The 16,540-nt window shown below is 48.3% G+C and overlaps 1 protein-coding gene across 5 annotated transcripts in view; it reads right to left on the bottom strand.

Moving 5' to 3' along the window:
• Nucleotides 1-16,540, bottom strand: part of LOC119953175 (very low-density lipoprotein receptor-like) — a 91,545-nt gene that overhangs the window by 22,363 nt on the left and 52,642 nt on the right. For all 5 annotated transcript variants that reach the window (XM_038777133.1, XM_038777134.1, XM_038777132.1 and 2 more), the window contains exon 7: nt 6,471-6,589. In XM_038777133.1, the coding sequence (XP_038633061.1) occupies nt 6,471-6,589 (119 nt within the window). The remainder of the gene's footprint in view (nt 1-6,470; nt 6,590-16,540) is intronic.

Raw genomic sequence — 16,540 nt, 5'->3', positions numbered from 1 at the left:
GAAATCCACAAGATCTGACTAAAATATCCAGTATTTATTGATAGTAAAATTGGTGTCTCTTCTATCCCATAGATAGGGCTAATCTTCTCCCAACACACCTTGTTCAACATGGGTTTGATGCAAAATAGTAAGGCAATCAACTGGTTTGATTTCACAGCAGTATGCAGTATAAGAGAACTATAAAGGCAAATATCAATGTAGCCAAATTGCCCCTGATGAGTATCAGTTATACCAAAAGCTGAAAGAAGCTGTGGAAACCTCAACCAGAGATAATCTGTTAATTCTAATAACAGGCTCATCATCTGGTTGTTATCAGGATTACCTAGGCAACAATGGAATTTGGGGCAGCACGGTAGCATGGTGGTTAGCATAAATGCTTCACAGCTACAGGGTCCCAGGTTCGATTCCGGCTTGGGTCACTGTCTGTGCGGAGTCTGCACATCCTCCCAGTGTGTGCGTGGGTTTCCTCCGGGTGCTCCAGTTTCCTCCCACAGTCCAAAGATGTGCGGGTTAGGTGGATTGGCCATGCTAAATTGCCCGTAGAGTCCTAAAAAGTAAGCTTTGGGGGGGGGGGGGGTTGTTGGGTTACGGGTATAGGGTGGATACATGGGTTTGAGTAGGGTGATCATTGCTCGGCACAACATCGAGGGCCGAAGGGCCTGTTCTGTGCTGTTCTATTCTATAAATGGAAGAAGTTTCATTAGTTTGTAATTTATTGCATCTGTTGATCCTTTAACTGTTTTGCACCTCCTTCTATTTGCACTTTGTTCTGCCCTCACTTTCCGGTTCATGGCTCCAGTACTTTCTGGATTTTGTTTTACCATTCACATTTCAAACATACAATTATAAAACAAAGGTTTAACAGTTTACCTCACTTCCGAACATGTGAGTGTGTTCAATTCGCTTGCTAATAATTTCTAAACTCGAGTCTGCGTACTATCCATTCCACTATCTCCTGAAATAACTATCTGAACTTTACACATTATAATGAAGAGAACAACTCTCCTTCTTGTCAAGGAGCAAAGAGTTTATAACAAGACCATCAGTTTCTTTTTGGAATTCTATCCAGTTGCAAAGTAAATTCCAGACCCAAACCGTGTCAGTTACAAAACATATTACACTGCTCTGCAACTTCAGAATAGAAAGCAAGTGAGCTAGATTTATTTTATTTTTTATAAATATTTTTATTTTCCTCCTTTTTCATCCTAATATACATCCATCAACAAACATTAAATGGCAACAAATACAATGTCAATCCCCTGGCCAACAATTCCTCCCTCCCACTGACCCCCAAATAACCCTCAACATTTTAAATACAAACATCAAAAAAAGGATTCAGGAATCCACCATCCACCCATACATAGTTACCAACAACATACACATTCCCAACGTCCCCCCACCCCCAACCAACACCCTCACCCCAAACTCCCGCCCTGATGTTCGATGTCATACAATTCTTGAAAGTGCATAATAAACAAAGCCCATGAATTGTAGACCCCTTCCATCCTTCCCCTCAACTCAAAGTTCAACTTCTCGAGTGTTAAAAACTCCAACTGATCACCCGCCACACCAGGGCACAGGGTGGAGCGACTGACCTCCACCCCAACAGGATCCCCTTCATGACTGAAGGCAGATCCCGACCTGCCAGTGACAGAGGGAGACCATCCCACCTTGCCAACTCCGCTTTCACACTCCCCACCAGACTAGTAATGTCATACCTACGGAGCCCTCTTCCCTCCATACCAAGCAACATCCTGGTAAATCTCCTCTGCACCCTTTCCAATGCTTCCACATCCTTCCTATAATGCGGCGACCAGAACTGCACGCAATACTCCAAATGCGGCCGCACCAGAGTTTTGTACAGCTGCAACATGATCCCATGGCTCCGAAACTCAATCCCCCTACCAATAAAAGCTAACACATCCTACGCCTTCTTAACAACCCTATCAACCTGGGTGGAAACTTTCAGGGATCTAAGTACATGGACACCGAGATCTCTCTGCTCATCCACACTACCAAGAATCTTACCATTAGCCCAGTACTCTGTCTTCCTGTTACTCCTTCCAAAATGAATCACCTCACACTTTTCGGCGTTAAACTCTATTTGCCATCTCGCTGAAGGGAACCCTAAGAAAATGGTAGAGGCGGCCATCTGCCTCGAAGGCAGTGTGGGTGGTCCGCCTTACGGATGGGGAGCTGGTGGTAGGTGGATTTTTGGTCCACAGTTGAGAAGACCTGGTATTGTGCAATCTGACTGACCATATCAGATATGCATGGGAGGTGGTACGCGTCGAGCTGCGTAGTAAGGGCGTGGAATGCCCTGCCTGCAACAGTAGTTGGCTCGCCAACATTAAGGGTATTTAAATGGTCATCGGATAAACATATGGATGATAAGGGAATAGTGTGGATGGGCTTTAGAGCTGTTTCACAGGTCGGCGCAACATCGAGGGCCAAAGGGCCTGTACTGCGCTGTAATGTTGTATGTTCTATGTTAGCTTATACCCCGAAAAAGACCCAAACACTCGAAGCAGCGCCAACATGCCCATCAACATACTAGGTTCCAATACATACAACAACAAGCCGTCCACATACAAAGATACCCTACGCTCTACCTCCCTCCCCACTATCCATTTCCACACCGCTGAACTCAAAGCGATGGCCAACGGCTCAATCGCAAGCACGAACAACAAGGGGGACATCGGGCATCCCAGCCTGGTCCCACGGTGAAGAGCAAAGTAACCCAAATTCATATTATTCGTGTGGACACTCGCCCTCAGCTTCATGTACAGCAGCCTTACCCAATCTACAAATTGTGGCCCCATCCCAAACCGCTCCAGAACCGCAATCAAATATCCCCGCTCTACTCGGTCAAACACCTTCTCGCCGTCCAGTGCCACAACCACCTGTGTCTCCTCCCCTCCGCCGCCACCATAACCACGTTCAATACCCTCCTAATGTTCAAAAGGAGCTGCCTCCCCTTCACAAACCCAGTCTCATCTTCCCCTACTACCTTCAGGAGGCACTCCTCCAACCGACCCACCAATACCTTCACCAACACCTTTGCGTCCACATTCAGAAGTGATATGGGCCTATACGACCCACACTCTGTCGGATCCTTATCCTTCTTGAGCAACAGGGAGATTGATGCCTTCCCCAAAGTCTGTGGCAACACCCCCTTCCCTATCACCTCCTCAAACATCTCCACCATCAGCGGCACAAACTTATCTTTTAATTTCTTGTAATACTCCACCGGAAACCCATCTGGCCCTGCTACCTTTCTCGACTGCATCCTCCCAATCGCATCTTTTATCTCCTATTCCACTATCGCCCCCTCCAATATGGCCCTGTCCCCCTCCCCCAACCTCAGGTATTCCAAATCATCCAGGAATTCCTGCATCTCCCGCACCTCCCCAGGTGGCTCCGACATATACAATCTCTCGTAAAATTCCTCAAACACCCTATTAACCTGATCTGGAGCCACCACCAACTTCCCTGCCCTATCCTGCACCTGAACAATTTCCCTCACCGCTGCCTCCCTCCAAAGTTTACCTCCCAGCAGGCGTCCCACTTTCTCACCATACTCGTAGACCACTCCCCTCACCCGCCTCAACTGGCACCGCCTTCCTTGTGGACAACTGGTCAAAACTCGCCTGCAACTCCTTCCTCTTTTCCAACAGTGTTGGATCCACATCCTCTACATACCTCCTGTCCAGTTCCAACGTCTCATCTATTGACCTTTGCCATGCCACCCTCTCCTCCTTATCCATCCTAGCCTCAAGTGATATCACCTTCCCCATCCCCCGCCCTCACCACTGCCTTCAAAGCTTCCCAAACCACCGCCTGCAAGACCTCACCCGTACAATTAAACCGCACATATTCTTCAATCACTTTTCGAATCTTATCCCAAAACCCCCGGTCCCCCAACAGCCCCACATCCAATCTCCACCCCCACCTCTACATATACCCTTCTCAAAACCATATCAACCCAGTGTGACGCATGGTGTGATATTGCAATTGCCGAATATTCCAACCCCTTGACCCCGGCCAACAGCGACTTCCCCACCACAAATAAAATCTATCTGCGAATAGGCCTTATGGACTGAAGAGAAGAAAGAATATTCCCGCTCCTCCGGGCGCAAAAACCTCCAAGGGTCCACTACTCCCATTTCCACCATTAGCCCAGCCAACGCCTTCACTCCCGCTGACTGGATAAGCGTTTGCTGTTGTGACCTGTCCAATTTTGGCCCCTGCACCATATTCCAATCTCCACCCACTATCAACTCATGTGAATCCAAGTCGGGGATGGCCCCACACACCTTTTTTACAAACCCTGCGTCATCCCAGTAACTGGATGTTTTTTTGTGAAGTGAAGAACACCAGGAGCTGAATGAATAATAAAATCAGGAACAATGAGCTGGATTCTCCGTTTTCAGGACTTTGTCCCCATGCCGTTGTGAAAACTGGTCTTTTACGCCAGAAAAACTGCCGCCAAAAGGCCACAGATTCATAGCTTTGCAGGGGGCTAGCAGGCAGCTGTCAAGGAGCTTGCAGCTCCAGTTGTCGATACGCCCCCCCCGCACTTCCGGGTCAGAGGCCGCGCATGCGCACGGCGGCGGCCTCCAGTGACCACACCAGACTGTGGACCTGGACCATGGAAATAGTGCCCGTGATAAGCCGCTCGCCGGACCCCTCACACAAAATAACCCTAGTCCCGAATAAGGCCCTCTCTGCCCTCCGATCAGCCCTCCCCCGACTGTGGCGGCAACAGACTGAGTCCACAGCCGCCACGTGGGCATCACGGATGGTGGTACCATGAGTGGTCCGCGGCGTCGGGAATTCAGCCGGTCGGGGACGGAGAATAGCGGGCGGGTCTCAGGCAATGGCCTCAGGTGGTCGATAATCGGCACGGTGTACTCCGAGTACACCGCTTTTCGGGGGGGCGGAAAATCGCTGAACCGGCGCCGAGCCCGATTTCATGCGTGAAACTGGATTCTCCGCCCCATCGCCGAGCGCGATTTAGGTGTCGGAGTGTGGAGAATCCAGCTCATAAGAAAATGACAGATTTTGATTTGATGCATTTTAAGACCACACTGTAAATTCTTGAGAAACAGTTCAACAAACATCAGCTGTGTTTAAGTGGAGTGCCAGAAGGTAAATGGTCTAAGTCCTATTCTAAAGTCTTGAGCAAATACCTTGGCAAATAGTCAGTCCCATTTCTGCACTGAGGAGCTCTGTTCGCCGGAACTCCTCAGTGCAGGAGAAGATCGGGACGTCATTTTTAAATATCTCTCAACCCCACGATGCGACCCCGAACCCCTCCAAAGCCCCACTCACCAAAAGGGAGTCCTCAGGCCCTCCCACAATCCCCCCACACCCTTGCAGGTTACCCCCGGGCCCTATCCGTAGTGTGGGAAGAATGCCAGCTTGGCACCTTGGCAGTGCCCCTGCCAGCTGAATGTGCCACATGAGCACCTTGGCAGTTCCAGGCTCGAACCTAGGTGGCACTATCAGGCTGTCAGTGCCAAAGTGCCTGGGTAGCACCAGCAGTTCCAGGGTGCCACCCTACCCAGAGGGCAAACGCCTCCAATCCCCCGGGCGATCCCCACGAATGCCGTCCCTTCTGGTGCCCCTTTGTGGAGACCAGCAGCGGCGCTCGCCAGAGGTCTCTATGGCGAGAGGATCAGATCCCATCGCCTTGGGTAGATAGTGGGAGTGTATTAGAGTGAGACTTCCTGTCTCACTCTAATATGCAGATTTGCCAAAAAGTGATCAGCCCACAATGGGCGGGATTCACATTGCGACATCTCGCAAGATTGCGTTGGATCTCGCGAGGTGCGGTGAGCCGGGTAGATCCTGGAAGAGGGATCTACCTGCATCTACCAGCCACCTGGCGCCGCATCGCCTTTTGGACGTGTGGCCAGTAGATCGCGCCCCCTTGTCTTTTAGATCAGATATTAAACTGAGGCTCGATCTGCTCTCTCAAGAGAATGTAAAAGATCCCATGGTATTATTTTGAAGAGCAGGGGAGTTCTCCCCATTAATACCATAAGACATAGGAGCAGAATTAGGCCATTCAGCCGATTGAGTCTGCTTCGCCATTTAATCATGGCTGATATGTTTCTCATCCCCATTCTCCTGTCTTCTCCCCATAACCCCTGATCCCCTTATTATTCAAAAACATTGGCCTTAAACATACGTGAAATTCCTTGATGCTGAAGACTGCGATCATTACCCATGCCTCAACCAACATCATCGAGACAGATTATTTGATCATCACCTCATAGCTATATGTGGGACTTAGTGTGCACATATTAGCTGCCACACCCCAACTTTCCAACAACCACGACATTTCAAACAGGTCTTCAATGTTGATAAACTGTGATCATGAGAGGTATTATTCAAATGTAAGTTCTTGCTCTCCTCATGAAGAGCTTTATATAAGCACACTGCAGGTTTGCTGACAGCCTTACCCAATGCGATCGCAGTCGGTTTTTCAATGCCAATGTTGACGAGTATTCTTCGGCCAGCTCCATTCAGCCCAGCCTTTTCAATTTTTGGTGGCTCTCCTATATCAGCCCAGTATAAGAAACTGTGAGAGAGAGAACTTCAATATGGTGAAATGCAACCACAGCAGACAGGTTTGACCACACATTGATGAGTTAAGCTTAAAACACAGATGAAGGCCAAGTTTCAATAAATCAGGTATCTGCAGTCTGTCTTGCAAGTGAGGCTGATATCACATAATTAAGCAGCAATTATTCCAAAATCAAAACATTTGAATTAAACAGAAGCACTTCCACTCCTAAACTGAGAGACTGCTGGGGAAACAATCTCGAAACATCAAGGATCAGAGACTCTTCTGAACTGAATTGCAATTGATGATAAAGCAATAAAGGAGAACTTTGAATTAACCTCGGATTCCCGGTCATGGCATGTCACTGGATCAAGACTATGCAGTAAAACCTTAGAGGATTTAATGAAAAGAGTTACTTTGGAGTAGGTCACTGGCCCCGAGCCTTTTCTGCCATTCTACGCGATCATGGCTGATTTGCACATCAGCTCCATCCATCTACTTTCCTCTGTGTCCCTCAATACCTTTATTCAACAAGAAAATCTATTAATTTCAGTTTTAAATGTTTCCACTTGATCTTGCCTCGCCACCATTTTGGGAGAGAGTTCCGGAATCCCACTAACCGTTGTGTGAAAAAGCTTCTGTTACCTCGAAATAGTCAAACTCTAATGTTAGTATATTTCTGGGGGCAATTCAGAGAAGGTTCCAGAGATGAGGGGTCTGACTTATGAAAAGAGATTGGCCTATATGTTCTCAAGTTTAAAAGAATGAGAGGAGATCTAATTGAGGTATAAAAGATGATAAACGGTTTGGATAAAGTAGACGTGGAGCAGATGCTTCCTCTTCTGGGGCATTCGAAAATGAGAGGTTTTCTTTTAGGATAAGGGGTAGCAGATTTAAAACAGAGATGAGGAGAAATTACTTCTCACAAAGTTGTGAATCTGTGGAATTCACTACCCCAGAGTGTGGTGGATGTTGGGACATTGAGAACATTTATGGAGCTGTTGGACAGATTTTTAATTAGCAATGGACTGAAGGGCTATGGAGAACGGGTAGGAAAATGGAGCTGAAGCCAAGAGATCAGCCATTATCGTATTGACAGACGGAGCAGGTTTGAGGGGCTGTATTGCCTATTCCCACTCCTAGTTCTTATGTACTACCTCACCAGAGGAAATCTTTCTCTGTATCAACAATGCAAGACCTACGCATACAGAAAAAACACCACTTGCACAATAAAAATAAACATGGATCAACACGGCACAGTGGTCAGCACCAGGGGCCCGTGTTCAATTTTGACCTTGGGGAACTGTGTGGAGTTTACACATTCTCCCCATGTTTGCATGGGTTTCCTCCGGGTACTCTACTTTCCTCCCACAGTCCAAAGATGTGTAGTGCTGAATTTGGGTGCATTTGAGTGCTATAGTGAGAGTTTGGTGACTGAGGGAGTTAGGCGAGGAGGGTGTAAGGTACTCCTTTCATTTAATTTCCGACATTTCCTCAAAGAGCGTGAAGGGAGCCGGGAGTTTACAGAGTGCAGCTGACTGGGAGCAGAGTCGGAGGGCGGAGTTCCAGTTGGTCCACAATGCAGCTATATTCTGTAAGGCAAGAGGGGATGGAGATTAGGGCAGTTGCATGCTCCTCCTGTAGGATGTGGATGGTGAGGGATACCACCGGTTTCTCCGCTGACTATACCTGCGGGAAGTGCACCCAACACCAGCTCCTCAGAGACCGTGTTAGGGAACTGGAATGGATGAACTGAGGATCATCCAGGAGGCAGAGGGGGTAATAGACAAGAGTTACAGGGAGGTAACCACACCCAAGGTACAGGACAAAAGTAGCTGGGTTACAGGGGAAAGAAAACGAACGGGCAGACAGTGCAGGAATCCCTCGTGCCCGTTCCCCTTCAAAACAAGTATACCGTTTGGATGCTGTTTGGGGGAGGTATGAACTACCGGGGGAAGGCCCTAGCGGCCAGGTCTCTGGCACTGAGTCTGGCTCTGGGTCTCAGAAGGGAAGGGGGGAGAATAGGAAAGCAATAGTAATAGGAGACTCAATGGTTAGGGGAATAGATAGGAGATTCTGTGGTCGTGTGCGAGACACACGGAAGGTATGTTGCCTCCCGGGTGCCAGGGATGTCTCGGATCGTGTCTTCAGGATCCTTAAGGGGGAGGGTGAGCAGCCAGAAGTAGTGGTGCATATTGGTATCAACGACGTAGGTAGGGAAAGCGGTGTGGATGTAATAAACGAGTTTAGGGAGTTAGGCTGGAAGTTAAAAGCCAGGACGGACAGAGTTGTCATCTCTGGTTTGTTGCTGGTGCCACGTGATAGCGAGGCTAGGAATAGGGAGATGGCAGTTGAACACGTGGCTGAAGGAGTGGTGCAGGAGGGAGGGCTTCAGGTATTTGGATAATTAGAGCACATTCTGGGGAAGGTGGGACCTGTACAAGCAGGACGGGTTGCATCTGAACCAGAGGGGCACCAATATCCTGGGAGGGTGGTTTTCTAGTACTCTTCGGGAGGGTTTAAACTAATTTGGCAGAGGAATGGGAACCGGATTTGTAGACCAGCAACTAAGGTAGCCGATGTTCAGGACGTCAAAGCGTGTGGTGAGGCAGTGGGGAAGGTAACACTGACAAAGGAGAGTACTTGCAGGCACGGAGGTGGGTTGAAGTGTGTATATTTCAACACAAGAAGCATCAGGAATAAGGTGGGTGAACTTAAGGCATGGATCAGTACTTGGGACTACGATGTGGTGGCCATCACAGAAACTTGGAGAGAAGAGGGGCAGAAATGGTTGTTGGAGGTTCCTGTTATAGATGTTTCAATAAGATTAGGGAGGGTGGTAAAAGAGGTGAGGGTGTTGCATTGTTAATTAGAGATAGTATAACAGCTGCAGAAAGGCAGTTCGAGGAGGATCTGCCTACTGAGGTAGTATGGGTTGAAGTCAGAAAGGAGCAGTCACCTTGTTGGGAGTTTTCTATAGGCCCCCCAATAGCAGCAGAGATGTGGAGGAACAGATTGGGAAACAGATTTTGGAAAGGTGCAGAAGTCACAGGGTAGTCGTCATGGGTGACTTCAACTACCCAATTATTGAGTGGAAACTCTTTAAAGAACAAATAACAAAGAAAAGTACAGCACAGGAACAGGCTCTTCGGCCCTCCTGGTAGCATGTCGTGTTATGTACTCTGGGATAACACAGGCTGCAACTGGATGCAGCTTTAACCAAAAGACACTCCAGACCTTGAAGTTAGTTCAATCTGATGTATTGAACCAGTAGCACAGTTAGATCAGATAGTTTGGATGGGGTAGTGTTTGTGCAGTGTGTCCAGGAAGCTTTTCTAACACAACGCGTAGATTGTCCGACCAGAGCGTAGGCCATATTGGATTTGGTACTTGGTAATGAACCAGGGCAAGTGATAGATTTGTTAGTGGGGGAGCACTTTGGAGATAGTGACCACAATTCTGTGACTTTCACTTTAGTAATGGAGAGGGATAGGTGTGTGCAACAGGGCCAGGTTTACAAATGGGGGGAAGGGTAAATACGATGCTGTCAGACAAGAACTGAAGTGCATAAGTTGGGAACATAGGCTGTCAGGGAAGGACACAATTGAAATATGGAACTTGTTCAAGGAACAGATACTACATCCTTGTATATGCATGTCCCTGTCAGGCAGGGAAGAGATGGTCGAGTGAGGGAACCATGGTTGACAAGAGAGGTTGACTGTCTTGTTAAGAGGAAGAAGGATACTTATGTAAGGCTGAGGAAACAAGGTTCAGACAGGTCGCTGGAGGGATACAAGATAGCCAGGAGGGAACTGAAGAAAGGGATTAGGAGAGCTAAGAGAGGGCATGAAAAATCTTTGGCGGGTAGGATCAAGGAAAATCCCACGGCCTTTTACACATATGTGAGAAATATGAGAATGACTAGAGCGAGGGTAGGTCCAATCAAGGACAGTAGCGGGAGATTGTGTATTGAGTCTGAAGAGATAGCAGAGGTTTTGAACGAGTAATTTTCTTCAGTATTTACAAACGAGAGGGGCCATATTATTGGAGAGGACAGTGTAAAACAGACTGGTAAGCTCGTGGAGATGCTTGTTAGGAAGGAAGATGTGTTGGGCATTTTGAAAAACTTGAGGATATACAAGTCCCCCGGGCCTGACGGGATATATCCAAGGATTCTATGGGAATCAAGAGATTAAATTGCAGAGCCGTTGGCAATGATCTTTTCATCCTCGCTGTCAACAGGGGTGGTACCAGGGGATTGGAGAGTGGCAAATGTCGTGCCGCTGTTCAAAAAAGGGAATAGGGATAACCCTGGGAATTACAGGCCAGTTAGTCTTACTTCAGTGGTAGGCAAAGTAATGGAAAGGGTACCGAGGGATGGGATTTCTGAGCATCTGGAAAGACAGTGCTTGATTAGGGATAGTCAGCACGGATTTGTGAGGGGTAGGTCTTGCCTCACAAGTCTTATTGAATTCTTTGAAGAGGTGACCAAGCACGTGGATGACGGTAAAGCAGTGGATGTAGTGTACATGGATTTTAGTCAGGCATTTGATAAGGTTCCCCATGGTAGGCATGGGATAGTGAGAAATTTGGCCAGTTGGATAACGAACTGGCTAACCGATAGAAGTCAGAGAGTGGTGGTGGATGGCAAATATTCAGCCTGGAGCCCAGTTACCAGTGGCATACCGCAGGGATCAGTTCTGGGTCCTCTGCTGTTTGTGATTTTCATTAATGACTTGGATGAGGGAGTTGAAGGGTGGGTCAGTAAATTTGCAGACGGTATAAAGATTGGTGGTGTTGTGGATAGTGAGGAGGGCTGTTGTTGGCTGCAAAGAGACATAGATAGGATGCAGAGCTGGGCTGAGAAGTGGCTAATGGAGTTTAACCCTGAAAAGTGTGAGGTTGTCCATTTTGGAAGGCCAAATATGAATGTGGAATACAGGTTAACGGTAGGATTCTTGGCAATGTGGAGGAGCAGAGAGATCTTGGGGTCTATGTTCATTGATCTTTGAAAGTTGCCACTCAAGTGGATAGAGCTGTGCAGAAGGCCTATGGTGTGCTGGCGTTCATTAGAAGAGGGATTGAATTTAAGAGCCGTGAGGTGATGATGCAACTGTACAAAACCTTGGTTAAGTCCACATTTGGAGTACTGTGTGCCATTCTGGTCGCCTCATTTTTGGAAGGATGTGGAAGCTTTGGAAAAGGTGCAAAGGAGATTTACCAGGATGTTACCTGGAATGGAGAGTAGGTCTTATGAGGAAAGGTTGAGGGTGCTAGGCCTTTTCTAATTAGAACGGAGAAGGATGAGGGGCGACTTGAGATAGGTTTATAAGATGATCAGGGGAATAGATAGAGTAGACAGTCAGAGACTTTTCCCCCGGGTGGAACAAACCATTACAAGGGGACATACATTGACGGTGAATGGTGGAAGATATAGGGGGGATGTCAGAGGTAGGTTCTTTACCCAGAGAGTAGTGGGGCATGGAATGTACTGCCTGTGGAAGTAGTTGAGTCGGAAACATTAGGGACCTTCAACCTATTGGATAGGTACATGGATTACGGTAGAATGAAGGGGTGTAGATTAATTTGTTCTTAAACTTGGACAAAAGTTCGGCACAACATCGTGGGCCGAAGGGCCTGTTCTGTGCTGTATTTTTCTATGTTCAATGAACTATGTTAGGTGGATTGGCAATGAGAAGATTGTCCCTCAATGTTCAAAGATGTGCAGGTCAGGTTAAGTGATTGAGTAATTCTTCCAACACTCCTGCGCCCCATCCAACTCTCAGGCTGACAATGGTGTCAATATTTACTTTAAAAACAACAAGGAAGAGTCTACACAAATGAATAAGAGAGATAGCAAGAACAGCAAAGGGATAGAAAGTAGTATTCCCTTTTAGCAGCTCTTACAAGAAAAAAACTTAAGGGATAAAATAAATCAGTTTTGAATTAGCATATTAAGAGAAGGAGAGGGACCAAGAGTGACCAAGAATAAGGTGATCTTAAGAACAGACATAGGTAAACTTGTAATTAAACATAAGAAAGTGGAAGACTTTGTAAATAATTACTTTATATTAATCTTCAATGGAGGAGAGGATAAAAGTTTCAGGAAAACTGAAAATGAATCCAGGGAAAGAACATTAGATTTAAAGCAAGTAAATCAATGGGCACAATTCTCCGGAAATATTTCGAAGTGTGGTAGCGAGCGGGAATTGCTGCGAGCTTCCCAGCACTCGGCCTTGCAAGGCTGGCAACACAATTCAACGTTAATTGGTCCATTTAACAAGGCAGCTAGACAGCGTGGAGGCCAGGAGGGATGTCCTGTTCCCCAGAGGGTCCCGAAGAGCCAGTACGAAATCCATTTTGAAGGCCCTTCCCCCAGCCCTCACACAGGATTCTCCGTGATGTTTCCGGAGTTCAGGATGGAGGCTGCCTGCAACCCTGGACCACTACAGAAGTGGACCTTCTAGATTCGGTGTCCTGGAGTAGGCCCATCTTCCAGCCTCAGAATGTTCTTGGAAATCCATCTTTGTTCTCAGTGGGTCCACCTTCTTTCCTCAATAGGGTGCGTCCGTGATGTTGGCTGCATTTTCAATATGGCACCCAGACATTATGGCAGACTACATACCATGAGGCTTGCCCACCACAAAATATGGTGCAAAACACCCTGATGCATAATTAATGAGGTTGGTGCCAGATGCTTTTGGAAAAATATGAGCTAATCAGAGGAAACATCATGACCAACGATGAACATACTTACATTTTTTTTTAAAATATTTTAATTAAGGTTTTGCAGAATTTTTCATAATAAAACAGTAATAACAATAATAACAAAACAAACTAGAGTGAACATTAACATAGTGTAAAAAGAGAATATACAATAACAATTAAATAGACATTACCTCACGCGACCCAGTCTTCCCACACCATCCCAAAGAAGCACTCACTCCCCCCCCCATTAAAATGCTGCTGCTGATATTTAAATTTTGCCCGATAAAGTCGACGAACTGCTGCCACCTCCGAGAGAACCCTCGCGTAGACCCCCTTAAGGCAAACTTTATTTTCTCGGAGCTGAGAAACCCAGCCATGTCGTTAACCCACGTCTCTACACTCGGGGGCTTCGAGTCCCTCCACATTAATAAAATCCGTCTCCGGGCCATTAGGGAGGCAAAGGCCAACATGTCGGCCTCTTTCGCCCCCTAAACTCCCGGGTCTTCTGACACTCCAAAGATCGCTATCTCTGGATTCGGCACCAACCGTGTGTTAAGCACTTTGGACATTGCCCTCGCCAACCTTTGCCTGAACTCTCCAAGCTCCGGCATGCCCAAAACATGAGGACGTGGTTTGCAGGGCTGCCCTTGCACCTCATACAACTGTCTTCTACCCCAAAAAACTTGCTCATTCTCGCTGCCATCATGTGTGCCCGGTGGACCACCTTAAATTGAATTAGACTGAGCCTGGCACATGATGAGGAGGAATTAACCAGGACCTCTGCCCACAGACCCGCTTCCAAATTCTCACCTAGCTCCTCCTCCCACTTGCCCTTGAGCTCCTCCACCGGGTTCCTCCGCCTCCTGTAGTTCTGATATCTGACACCTTCCCGTCCCCCACTCAGGTGCCGGAGACCACCCTGTCCTGTATCCTCAGTGGCGGCAGCGTCGGGAAGGCCTGCTTTTTCAGGTAGGCTCGTACTTCCAGATATTTAAAGGCGTTTCCTGGCGGCAGATTAAATTTGTCCTCTAGCGCCTTCAAACTGGGAAAGTTTCCGTCTATGAACAGATCTCCCATCCTTCTGATGCCTGCCCTCTGCCAGCTCTGGAAGCCACCAGCCATCCTACCCAGGACAAACCTGTGGTTGTTGCATATCGGGGTCCAGACTGACGCTCCTTCCACCTTCTTGTACCTCCTCCACTGTCCCCAGCTCCGCAGTGTCGCCACCAGACTTGTGGATTAACGGGTCGGCGAAAACGGCGAAGGAGCTGTTATCAAAGCTCCCAGACTAGTACCTTTACATGATGCCGCCTCCAGCTGCTCCCACGCCACCCTCTCCCCCACTTCCTAATCATAGCTATACTGGCCATCCAGTAGCAGTTGCAAAAGTTCGGCAGTGCCAAAACCCCCCCCCCCACCCCCCCGGACTGCGCTCCAACAGCGATCTCCTTACTCGCGGGGTCTTATTCGCCCACACAAAGCCCGTAATGATCCTACTCACCCGCTTAAAATAGGCCTTAGGGATGAAGATGGGGAGGCACTGAAAGACAAACAAAAATCTGGGGAGGACAGTCATTTTCACGGTCTGCATCCTCCCTGCGGGAGCATGTCCCATCTTCTAAAGTCCCCTTCCATTTGTTCCACCAACCGGGTCAGGTTGAGCCTGTGCAGGGCATCCCATTTCCTGGCCACCTGTATACCCAGGTAACAAAAACTTTTCTCTATCATCCTGAGTGGCAGCTCTTTCAGTCTTTCCTCCTGCCCCTTGGCCTGGATCACAAACAACTCGTTCTTTCCCATGTTCAGTTTGTACCCTGAAAAACGACCAAAATCCCTCAGGATCCGCAGAACCTCCCCCATCCCCTCTACAGGGTCCAAAATGTACAGGAGCAAATCATCCACGTATAGCGAGACCCGATGTCCCCCCCCCCCCCCCCCCCCCCCCCCCCCCCCGCGAACCAGTCCCCGCCAGTTCCTCGAGGCTCTCAGCGCCATAGCTAGTGATTCTATAGCTAGGGCAAATAGTAACGGGGAGAAGGGACACCCCTGCCTCGAAGTACCCCGACCTCAGCCGGTTTGTACATACACTTGCTACAGGTGCCTGGTACAGCAATTTCACCCAGCCAATAAAGCCCTCACCAAACCCGAACCTCCCCAGCATTTCCCACAGGTACTCCCACTCCACCCGGTCAATGGCTTTTTCTGCGTCCATCGCTGTTACCACCTCCACCTCCCCTCCCTCTGAGAGCACCATAATAATATTCAAAAGTCTCCGGACATTGGTATTGAGTTGTCTGCCTTTAACAAACCCAGTCTGGTCTTCCTCTATCACCCCTGGGACGCAATCCTCAATTCTTGTGGCCAGAATCGTAGCTAGCATTTTTTTTTTTTTATAAATGTTTTTATTCAGTTTTCGTATTTTATATTGAACAAATTACAAATTGTTAGGAGAGAGAAAAAAAAAAACAAACAAAAACAAACACGCAAAAATTAACATACATATTTACAGGTAAGCATCTTCGTAGTAGTAACTGCGCCCCCCCCCCCCCCCCTCCCCCCCTCAACATGTTTATTTAGCTTGGTTTTGGGCCTTAGCTAGCCATCGAACCCCCGTAACGAACCTGTAGCCCCCCCCCCCCTCCCGCTACCTTCCCCCGACTATTCTTCCTCTTGTACATTGGCCACAAATAGGTCCCGGAACAGTTGCATGAATGGCTCCCACGTTCTGTGGAAGCCGTCGTCCGACCCTCGGATGGCAAATTTGATTTTCTCCATTTGGAGAGATTCCGAGAGGTCGGACAGCCAGTCCGCAGCTCTGGGCGGTGCTGCTGACCGCCAGCCAAACAGGATTCTACGGCGGGCGATCAGGGAGGCAAAGGCAAGGGCATCCGCCCTCCTCCCCAGGAATAGATCTGGCTGTTCTGAAACCCCGAAGACCGCCACTATCGGGCATGGCTCCACCCTCACTCCCACCACTTTGGACATTACCTCGAAGAAGGCTGTCCAGTACTCCACGAGTCTGGGGCAGGACCAGAACATGTGGGCGTGTTTGGCCGGGCCTCTTTGGCACCGTTCACATCTGTCTTCCACCTCCGGGAAGAACCTACTCATACGGGTTCTTGTTAAGTGGGCTCTATGTACCACTTTTAGTTGCGTCAGGCTGAGCCTTGCGCACGTGGAGGTGGAGTTGACCCTATGCAGTGCTTCGCTCCAGAGTCCCCACCCGATCTCCATCCCCAGGTCGTCCTCCCATTTCCT

The sequence above is a fragment of the Scyliorhinus canicula genome, chromosome 18 (genome assembly GCF_902713615.1).
Source record: "Scyliorhinus canicula chromosome 18, sScyCan1.1, whole genome shotgun sequence".
NCBI classification, from domain to species: domain Eukaryota; kingdom Metazoa; phylum Chordata; class Chondrichthyes; order Carcharhiniformes; family Scyliorhinidae; genus Scyliorhinus; species Scyliorhinus canicula.
This window is presented reverse-complemented; position numbering and strand designations above follow the sequence as displayed.